General features: G+C 32.8%; 2 protein-coding genes across 2 annotated transcripts; one reads left to right on the top strand and one right to left on the bottom strand.

Moving 5' to 3' along the window:
- The first annotated feature begins 3,322 nt into the window (after nucleotides 1–3,322).
- TRIADDRAFT_64053 (uncharacterized protein) lies at nucleotides 3,323–4,544 on the top strand. Its single transcript, XM_002114189.1, has 2 exons — nucleotides 3,323–4,076; nucleotides 4,268–4,544. The coding sequence occupies exon 1, from the start codon at nucleotides 3,415–3,417 to the stop codon at nucleotides 4,063–4,065; it is 651 nt and encodes a 216-aa protein (XP_002114225.1). The 5' UTR covers nucleotides 3,323–3,414; the 3' UTR covers nucleotides 4,066–4,076; nucleotides 4,268–4,544.
- Nucleotides 4,545–6,065: 1,521 nt separating this feature from the next.
- On the bottom strand, nucleotides 6,066–10,205 carry TRIADDRAFT_50446 (uncharacterized protein; the record flags this gene model as incomplete). Its single annotated transcript, XM_002113870.1, has 19 exons — nucleotides 6,066–6,209; nucleotides 6,325–6,476; nucleotides 6,574–6,686; nucleotides 6,772–6,854; nucleotides 6,962–7,028; nucleotides 7,149–7,273; nucleotides 7,365–7,433; nucleotides 7,546–7,589; nucleotides 7,659–7,712; nucleotides 7,779–7,872; nucleotides 7,980–8,060; nucleotides 8,135–8,209; nucleotides 8,283–8,426; nucleotides 8,535–8,637; nucleotides 8,808–8,895; nucleotides 9,340–9,435; nucleotides 9,650–9,750; nucleotides 9,882–9,984; nucleotides 10,103–10,205. 19 exons carry the CDS (start codon nucleotides 10,203–10,205, stop codon nucleotides 6,066–6,068), a joined length of 1,839 nt encoding a protein of 612 aa, XP_002113906.1.
- Between the last annotated feature and the right edge of the window lie 986 nt (nucleotides 10,206–11,191).

The following is an 11,191-nucleotide window of genomic DNA, read 5'->3' as shown; positions in this document are numbered from 1 at the left end:
TGAATTAGTTGAATATAAATTAATGGCCTTGAAGGAATATTACTATGAAGATTATCTTCAATTAAATGAAATGTATCCAGGTTTAACACTATTCTTAATGGATCTTGAAGATAGTATGATGTTTGTGAAGAATTTTACCATCGAACTATATCATCAACCCAAACCAACAATCAAGGCTTTCTTTATGAATTTGATGGAAGAAGGAATGATGTCTACCAGTCAGAACGCTATAAAGCTTACTAAGGACTTCGTATTTTATAGCTATCATATTTCGAAATATATTATGGTACGAAAGTTTATCCCAAGCGCTATGGATATCATCTATTATCAAATTCCAGAATACACTTATGGCATGTTTAAAGGCACTTGCATGGAAGGACATTATAATATGACCATCAATCGTATCCTAAATGCTGCCGAACAAGTTATGATTCTATATGATCAACCATTGAATGTAACCATGGAACAATTACAAGATATTTTGTATGGCCTTCATGATAAAGCTATGAATAGTTTAATGGTTAAGAAGGCTGCTTTCGTGAATCGATTCCCAGAAATTAAGCCATTTATGGATATTATGGCCCAAAAATTAAGTAAAGCTTATCAGATGGCTATTATGCTTTACAAAAATCCGATTGAACAATCTAACAAAATCTGCCATTACTTTAAGACTACCCAATGTAATATGATTGCAACTGATGCCATGAATAAAACAGTTCAAGTAGCAAGGTTTACTAAACATCTTGTTAAAGCTATTACTAAAATTATCAAGACTATTATTCGTGAAGATGTTACTCCTGTGGTCTATAATACAGTAACTAAAACTATTCCTAATTATGCGCGTGGGCTCTTCCGTAATACTTCTTATGAAGGCAGCTTCAATAAGACTATTGCTCACTTGAACGATACCTTATTGGCATTGAAAGAATTATATGATACACGTATTTATGAGACCGTTCACGAAGCTATGAAATCAGCTGTTCAGAAGATGAAACAATGTCCCTATATGAGATATCACATCAACAAGTTAGAGCCAAAAATCAATCAAACCTATCAAACATTGGCCAAAATCTATCAAACGCCAATGAATCAAACTATTTACCATTTGTTACATACTGTTCAGAACAAATTGATCGTAACACGCGACATGGCTTACCAACGTTATCCTGAACTACAGGTCATTGTTGAGGATATCTTGAAGAAAATTAATCATATTAATTTTATCTTGAAATCGACCTATCAGCAACCACTCAATGAGACAGCCATGGATATATATGATTATGTTTCTAATCGAAGTATCAATAAAATGGCCTATGATATTATGTCACGTAGTATCGCATTGACTAAATTTACTCGAAATGTAGCGTCCAATTTGACTCAAGTAGCTAAAAGGATTGTTTTGAAAGAATTGATGCCAACTTTACATCAATTTATCACCAAACAATTACCTGAATATACCTTAAAAACCATGCCAATCTTGAAGAAGCCGATCAATATGACCGTTAAAGCTATCAATAAGGGTTTGAAATTATTCCGTATGGCAATGAATAATCCTCTCAATGTAACTATCAACAATGTCAAGAATTGCGTTATCTATTCTGTTGATCGTGCCATCAATAAGACCTATAACAAATGCTACGCTATCTACAATCAAGGAATCGAGAAAACATTCGATCAAATGAAAGAAAAAACTATCATCTACTATCAATTTATTAAGCCAACACTGCAACGATTATTATTCAATTATTACAACTTAACTGATACTTATGTACCCAAAGTACATTATATGTATCAAAAGGCAATGCATAAATATTTCATCATCAAGAAATTCTTGGCTAATATGACGAAGAAGGCCGGTCAATATTCACATTATATGAAGGAATATTGCATGAATTCGACCTACACTCAATACCTTATGGAACATTTGTATCAACCAATGTTTGAGAAGTATCAGTTCGATAAATTGCTACATCAGTTAGTCCAAAAAATGACAATGAAGTACAACAAATTTGCCAACATGACTCAATATTTCAAGGAACATTGCCCAGTAATTAAATCCCTTACCAAACTGTATAAAGAGCTTAGCAAATTTAATATGGATTCCATCGATTTAGATAGAATTCCGTACTATATTTCTAAGCTACAATTACCGGAATTTATACTTGGATTCAAATTGCCCAATACAACCAAAGATGTTGTAGATAAAATTATTGGTCATGTAAACAACAAAATCCCAAGATATGAAAGTAAGTTAATGATAATTCTTCCTACAAGTATTACCTAAGATAAACACTAAAGTAGTGTAAAATTTCTAACGATCTTTCTCTTGACTTCCTTAACTGTCTAGGAGTTGCAATGATCTATTCCGATACTACTATCATGACATTCGATAAGGAGCACATCACTATTCCAGCTTACAAGAGTAAGTCATGCAGTTACTTGTTATCACACGAATATGTCAACAATTCTTTCACAATTGTAAGCCGACAAGACTCTATCTTTGTGCGTGTACAAAATGGCGATAATATCGTTTTGGATAAGAATGGAATCGTGTATGTTAACGATAGAAGAGTTGAATTGCCACAACAGATGCAAGACTTCAATGCTACTCGTTTCGGTCCTTTCATTTATATCAATGCAGCAAGTGGATTGAAAATACGTTGCGACATGCATCATTACTTGTGCCTATTTACTGTGCCATCCTGGTATCATAATAGAGTAGCTGGCTTATTGGGTAATATGGATGGAGAGAAAAGTAATGATTGGCGTAATATGAAAAAGAAAATAGTACTCAATCCTACGGCTCTTGCTGATAATTGGGAAGTTAGTGGAAGTAGCAAATGCTTGCATACACCATTTGTTCAAGATACTAACTCAAATACTTTCGATACATCTTCAAATACCCAACAAGATGACATGATCATTTCTATCAAACCGAAGAAAATTGCTAATAATAAATGCGATAACTTGGAATACAACGATGATAACAGGCACTGCATGAAGTTTGATCGTCGCTATGAATCAGAATTTACTCAATGTTTCGATGTTGTAGACCCAGCAGACTTTAAAGATGTCTGCATGCATGAAATTTGCGGTAAGAAGTGCACTAATAGCCAATGTGGTTGCAATATCTTCGCAGCGTACCTCCAACGTTGTAAGAAAGCAGGTGTCAATATTTCTATGCCTGAAGAATGCTGTAAGTAATATGCTTCTTAACAAGACAGATATAGTATTAATTAATATTCTGTATTGCATAATTATGGTCGATTTTTTCCCAGTAGCAGACTTAACCGAGACATGTATTCAATCTTGATTATTTTAGCTCTTTGCGAAAACAAATTCAGCATCAACGATACCTGGAAGGCTGCTCCTAAAAAATTAGACTTGGTAATTGTTGTACATGAAGTACCAGAAATGAAAATGTACAAAATGTACATAGAAAAATTATTCAGAAGCTTGGAAATGTACATTTCCAAATATTACCATATTAAAGTACGTTTCGGTCTAATTGGCTTTGGTGGCGATTGTATTCATTCTGATGCTCACTTCCATACCTTAAATGGACAACTGAAAGGCCGATATATTGATTTAAGTAGTGGCTTACAACACTTAAACTTTACTAAGCGCACTAATGATGATGTCGTTAGCGCAGTCAAATTTGCTATGCAATTTCCATTCGAGTCGGATTATAAATCAATACTAGTATTGACTGATGCCGAACCTGCACAGTCTGCTGATATGACTGCTATGGCTAAAGAATTATTCTACAAGGGAGTTTTCTTGAATGTAATCAAACGCCCTCGCCAATCAATGGAACCCAGTATGGTGAACGAAGGAACAAGGGCTGATAATCTAGATATGTTCTTAACCGATGCTCATAGTAATATCGTTAAACGCGGCTATGTATGGAATGCTGACTTCATGACTTCACAATTTGCAACATTCTATAAGTCATTCTTAAAATATTTCGGCTTTGAACTTAAGCAATTACAAAAGAGTTGCTTTAATTGTCAGTGCCAAGTTGGCCCGGCACAATTAGGTCGAACATCGTGTCAGTTATGCTAAGTAGTGACCAGGTTAGTAGGTACTATTTGCATCATCATACTAAATAAATTATAATTATGAATACTTAATTGATATAACATATCTTGGCTTAGATAAACAATTTACAATCGATCCAGAGTTACAGTGCAGTAATTTGCTAATAGTAACTTCAGCGTATTCTTAATATTTTTTTAATTATTTTATATCAATTTCAATCTTGTAGGTGTCATGATAAATGGCAGCAAAAATTGATAAAGTCTCCATGGCAATATCTTAAAATATCATAAATGAATTAAAATTGATTTTTTATTCGTTTTATGAATAATTAGTTAACACATTAACGAATAAATCAACCATGCTGAATAATTTAATTTATCTCTGCCACTTTTATTACAACTAATACGTAATGATTTGATTATTCTTCTAAATCTTGTGTCGGAGATGAATATTTTTCCATGCAATAATGACATTTATTATTAATAAATAAATCTGGCATTAATATAGTAATTCGTAGGTCTTGTGTTTTGCTCTAATTTGGTCGATATTAAAGATTTGCACAGATGAGGCCATGAGGGATTTCGTTATTGCAACGGTTAATGAGGGAAGCATGCAAAACACAGTAAAAGGATAATTTAGCTGAGAATTATTAATATAAATTAATAATGTGGTATGGCAATGCTTTACGTTTGTCAGAACGATATAGACTTCATCATAGACCCTTTCATTTTACTGTGGTAGTGTACTATAAGTGCTATCTTTCATGCAGAATAAGTGTGCTATACAAGTGTACATGTATTTCATTAAAATATCTATATTATATGCTGTAAAATCAATGGCAATTCTTATCGTTAACGAAAGCTCTTTCATGGCTGATTGTACCTACATGCTAACCAGTCAGTAAGTTATAAAAGCAAACATCTAATAGGAAAAATGATTCGTACAGCACTCTGTTATATGACAAAGAATACTGTAAAGTACGTGCAAATTTTTATAGTTGCTAGAAAAAAATGCCTGGCTATTTTGACAATGTAGTGCAGCCCCAAATATAGCTTAGATTACTATTATAAGACTGTACGAGAATAACTTAATTTGTAAGCTATTGGTAGTTAGACGAACCTAACTTCTGTAATAGAGTGAAATTTGCAAGAAACTGTAGTTCTTGATTTATTGTTTTGAAGATCACTTTATCACAGATAAGTAACATTATACGCTTCATGGAGCATGACCAATGAAAAACTTAAATTTGGATGTTACAACGCACCGTATAAATCTTTAAATGTTTACGGTTAGGTCGTTACTTATCTTGCTACGTCTACTCAATAACTGATCCAATTATAAGTTAGCATCTTTAACATAATTATCATTATCATTAGTAGCTATTAAAAAATTATCTTCCCTTGGCGGACTATAATTAATTGATATGCGTACACAGCAGCCGTTCAAGATGATGACAGAACTTTTATTTTACCAATGGTACGCGAAGTATGAATTTAAGTTTTTTGATTTATAAATTTTACATATAGGCATACAATGAAGATTAAGATCCTAGCCAGTAATGCATTACATAGGCCTTTGCACCTGGAAGCGTTATACAGTTGAGAAATTAATTATCAAACATCTACAGTTTTGTTGCACATATTGAATTTATAAAAGTTACGGCCAATCAGATAAGTAGCCGAATAAATACATTTTAAGGCAGACAAATCTATATTACGATATGGGAATTTACGGGTATAATGATACATTTGCTACGGTTCTAAGTAGATTTCAGAAAAATTAAAATTGCAAATCGATAAAATATCTGATTAAATTCAGGCTTAAACGGGCCATAACTGATATTATGAAGTTCCATAAAAATCAACAACGAATGGGAAGAGATAGGACGAGTTAATACATAAAGATTTCTCCATTACTTCCAAGTCTATCCTAATTACTAGGACGAAGAGCATTATTACCTGATTATATTATCAAATCAACTTCAACAGAGTAAAAATACTAGTAAAAAATAAATTGATAATAATCTACTTTATTGTAATACTGATAATTTTAATATCGTCGTATGGTCTATCAGTTTTCGGATCGCATTTAACATTACTAATATTTTGAACAACTTCCATTCCTTTTACGACTCTACCAAAAATTGTATGCTTATTATCCAACCATGGCTATTGATTAACAAGATAAAACCAGGAAAGAAAAGTTAAATGATAAATAAGTCTGAATATAATTATCTAGTTTATTATTAATGATCAAATAGCGAAGTAAGGATTATTTACAAACCGTAGGAACGACCGTGATAAAAAATTGAGATCCATTGGTTCCTGGACCAGCATTAGCCATACTAACAGTATATGGACGATCATGACGTACACTGGAATGAAATTCATCTTCAAATTCTTTACCCCAAATTGACGTTCCGCCAGTACCAGTTCCTAATTTTTACGAAAGATAAAATATAGAACACCTTTTGTAACAGTACCGACAACTTCATATCTATCAATAAGCACTAATAAATTGTTGTAATTTAACCTAATGGATCTCCAGTTTGAATCATAAAGGCTTTAATGACCCGATGAAATATATGCCCGTTATAATAACCATTCTTTGAGTGAGTACAAAAGTTTTCTACAGCCTTTGGAGCTCTAAGAAAATTATTAAACAACAGAATTAAAGACTTTAACATTAGTGTTCGAGCAGAACCTCTTAGAAAAGTCATTCTTTATTTACACTTTAGGAAATAGTTCTATTTGAATATCTCCCATTGTAGTATGCATTACTGAAGAGTCGCCTAGCATAACATTGGATGAGTCCTGTAATTTCATAAAAATACTTCAAATATTACTAAGTTTTAACCTAAGCTTAAAATCACCATGCTAGAAATAGCGAACGAATCGTTCTAATCGAGTTTAAACTTTACCTTGACTGCTGCCAACTGTTCTTCACGTGATGGTTTTTCATTAAAAACGTCCCGATCAACTTCAGCTCTACGATAAATATATGAAATTGAAAGATGAATATGATAACTCTAAAATACACTTTCAACTAATTATTTATTAACTAATCACTATTTAACAGGGATAAATAATTATCCTTCTCAAACTCACCCTTTCGTATCATCTGGTTCTCTTGTCGAGAACATATAGAATCTATTCTTTTTCCAACCAGTGCTAACAATCATTGGATCTGAGGTTGTTTTTTGTGAACTCGAATTTGTACTAGCTTCAAGCTCCTGCATAGGAAATTTATTACTCAGTATTCGTATACATGTATAATGATCAACGAACGTTTATCATTCATAATACAAGATCTAAAGCACTCACTATTGATATACCAGACTGCTTAGGTTTACTTTGATATAAAGCAATGTTAAGAAATCGCACATTCTCAGCCTACAAGAAACCGGAAATGACAATCATATTAATAGAATGGCCAGAATTTACAAAACTGATCAATGCGAACTCTAAGTAACCAAGATTAAATTTACTAGTATTTGTTAGCTACCTTTCCAAGTGTTCTGATACAAGTATTTGTTTGTAAATTCATCACTTCAGTAGATAAAATATCATAACATTAACATCATTGCTTAGCTACCTACATAAGTAGACACCTCTGACCTTTAATTCCTAGCATGGTTGCGTATATTAGCATATGCCCACTATCATCAAAAACTGAATAAATAAATTGCATTAGCAATACATAGGCCTTCAAGCAGCGATAGTTTTAAAAACACTTACTTGCATTTACATGAGATAATCCATCTGCTTTCTCAATGTCACGTTCAACAGCAATGCGTCGATTAATTTCCATGTTGGGCAGCTGCGATCCAGTCTGAATGGAATAAAGAACGCAATTTTAATTGTGTCTGTAAAACTATCAAGCATAGTTAATAATGGCCACAACGCTAATTTTTAATTTCTTCAAACGAAAAAGGCTACCTTTAGACCTCTATCATATGAATCCACTTTTTCATTAAATATAACTTTCAATTTCCCACTCAGGAAGCGAAAAACTGAAATCTGTTAATGACGATAATAGGTACCGAGATGAAACTAGTAGAGATCTCGTAGGTTTCAAATAAAATCAGGTTTACCGTACGATCTTCAGCAACAATAGCTAGTAATTTTCCATTTGACGAGAATGAGATAGACATCGGTACCGTTTTATGCTAGATGGTAATCAAAGTTGTTATATTCAATTTATCATTTCACATCGACAATAAAATGTATCGTTTACGTTACCATAGCAAAGTGATACAAATCCGTATCAGTTTTGAATTCAAAGTCTAGAATTTCTGGAAATTTGAAATCATTGCTGGTGCCAGACCAATATTCTAACATACCCGCTTCATCTCCAGATATCACTACGTCGAATACGCTATTATACTGTTACAAGGTCAGACGATATTAGCCTATGATTTTGTGGAACATTATCGCTATTGCAGTTCAGGTTGTATTCATAATATAATAGCATATTGCATTTCAATTACTTACTCCAATAAAGGTAACTGGTTTAGAATGTAAGGTTATGGTTTGAATTGCTTCATTATTACCTCTACCATCATAGATGTAAATATTTCCATTGCTTCGTTCAGAACTGTACATATTTTAAATTGAGAATATAAGTTAGTTTTAGTAGATAAGTTACACTATACGAGTTTTACATAATACACTCATGAATAATCAGCTAAAAATATGATCAAATTCTGCTGTATAAATACACGTAAATTCTAATCGGTAGCTAGTGAAATTGTTCATTTTAGTTACCACGCAATTAGGGCAACCGCAGAATCTGATGTATGTATCCACTGACAGCAACCAGGTACATACGAAAGCTTTAGCATATTGATCATATCTACAATAAATTTATAATTGAATGAAAATGTTTAAGGCAACAGCTCATAATAAATATTTGCACGCAAAGCATAAATTTACAATACATGTATAATATATACGAAATTTTTTTATCGTATCCATCCTATCTAAATATATAATTAACCTCAACTTAGGATATTTTCGATAACGACTAGAATGCATAGTATAACGCTTGGCTGCATCAATACATTTGTCAACAGAGACCCAAAACGTACTGCAATCTCAATCTGTTATACTATTGTACTATATTTTACCAATGACGGTACAGTATTGATAGAATTTTTACCGTTACGATAATCTTGTAACTACAGATTCTGTCCAACATAAAACTGTAGTTTTAGCTTAACAGCAACAAAATTATTAGAAGTATACTTTTTACGTTTATAATAATTAAATAGCGTTGTACTGCTCAATATGAACAAACCGAAATTTATAACGTCGAAAATTTTTATAGATTTATCTGTCGAGGCAGAGGCAACTAAGAGTCCATCACAACTTGCAGCTATGTCAACAACGGTTTCTAAAGATTACATAAGGAAAAGTTAATCTTTCATTCTTACTGATATAATATTGGTTAACAATTATAATATTCATGTTTACTACTATTCCAACTGGCTCAATGAGCAACTTTTCCATCGCTATCAAATCAGTTACAATTGATCGAGGTCATATTCTTAACGAAGCTGCAAAATGACATTCTTGAATGCAGCTACATGCATAATTTAGTTATTGACCTCTATGAGCACGAAAATGTTTGACAAATTCAATTAGTTCATCACATTTTTTCCAGAATTTGATGTGGCCATCACAGCTGGATGTGACAACAAAGTCCGTCCTACGAATGGTAATGAATAATTATTCTTATTAAATGGGCAATCGTTGAGAATCGTTATGCACTACAATATAGTGCATAGAAACTTATTCTTGTATAGCTAAGAAATTCATACACTATTAGCTGGTCGTTACCTCGTTATCAAAACATTATTAATTACATCTCGATGCATTAAGCTCTTCTCGTACGATTCGGCAGAGGGTAAATTGGCCAAGTATAGATGCTCAAATTTCAAGACTGGAGATAGAATAAAAAGAAGTACAGCCTGTTATTGCACCCAAATCAAAAAAGGTAGTGTTCGTCTTTCAATGTAAAGAAAGTTTATAAATCCTTGAGATTGTGCAGAATACCAAACCTTTAACTCTTTTACTATTTGGTTTAGCAGCTAAACTAGGCATAGGGCCAATGACTTCATCGTCAGAATCTTCAGCTGTACGCTTTTCAGCTACGTTTGCCATGGCTTCTTCTTTCACGCTAATACGCGGAGAATGCTTCTAGTTTGTAAAGCGCGGTGAAATACGGTACGGTACGGCACTGCACAGTACAGAACAGTCATGGAAAATTCAGAATTTAGGTACTGTACCAGAGGCTGACATTAGTACAAATTACTACAGTATATTATTTGTAAATTACAGTACTGTACTGTACAGTACAGTACAGTGTCTTTGTGTGGTGACAGTGGTACAGTGAAAACCTGTAATTTGTACTGTAGTTGGCTGTGTTTTTACACACGAACGTACAGTACAGTACTGTACGCGTGATCCCATACATTCGATATTACAATTTTTGCATCAATTTCAATTTAATAAGAGACTTACAGAGACTTACTGTATGTGTATAGGAAGGTTCATAACGATTGGTCTTTCTTAAGCGTTTTACTTAAAGTTTTTAGTTTTTACCATTCAAACGTACAGTATCGAAGGAAACGGATTACAGTATATTGTACAGTACAGTACATAGTGTACTGTACACAAAAAATTTGTATTAGTACTGTACTGTACAGTATCGTACATTATTACATATTGTACCGTACAGTACACTAATGTACAGTGTACAGTACACTCGGCGTACAGTATAGCGTTGAGAACACAAACACTTACTGTACTGTATCTGTATACTGTATTATCAACCTTCACTGTTGTACTGTACGAAAAGAATAGTAATGTACGAGTAAAATAAATTGGTTTCAATTTAAGAGGATTTTTCATAACTATATCGGAGTAAAATCAAATGAGTGTAGAAATAAGTATAAACGTAGATATTTATTCAATTTGAAACATGAAATAGAATATAGTAAATAAAATGTCAAGAACAGCATAGTCAATTCAGGGATAAAGTACATGTATAAAAAAGGAGGGAATAAATGATCGATACATTTAATTGTTTATACGTATCTACGTTTACTTTAATCATGACAAGAATGCGTATTCTGTATAGCTGATGA

This window comes from Trichoplax adhaerens, genomic scaffold (assembly GCF_000150275.1).
Source record: "Trichoplax adhaerens TRIADscaffold_7 genomic scaffold, whole genome shotgun sequence".
Taxonomy (NCBI): Eukaryota; Metazoa; Placozoa; class Uniplacotomia; order Trichoplacea; family Trichoplacidae; genus Trichoplax; species Trichoplax adhaerens.
This window is presented reverse-complemented; position numbering and strand designations above follow the sequence as displayed.

What these genes read in the sequence shown, in the direction of transcription:
- TRIADDRAFT_64053 (XM_002114189.1), top strand. Translation starts at nt 3,415, where the DNA reads ATGAAAATGTACAAAATGTACATAGAAAAATTATTCAGAAGCTTGGAA.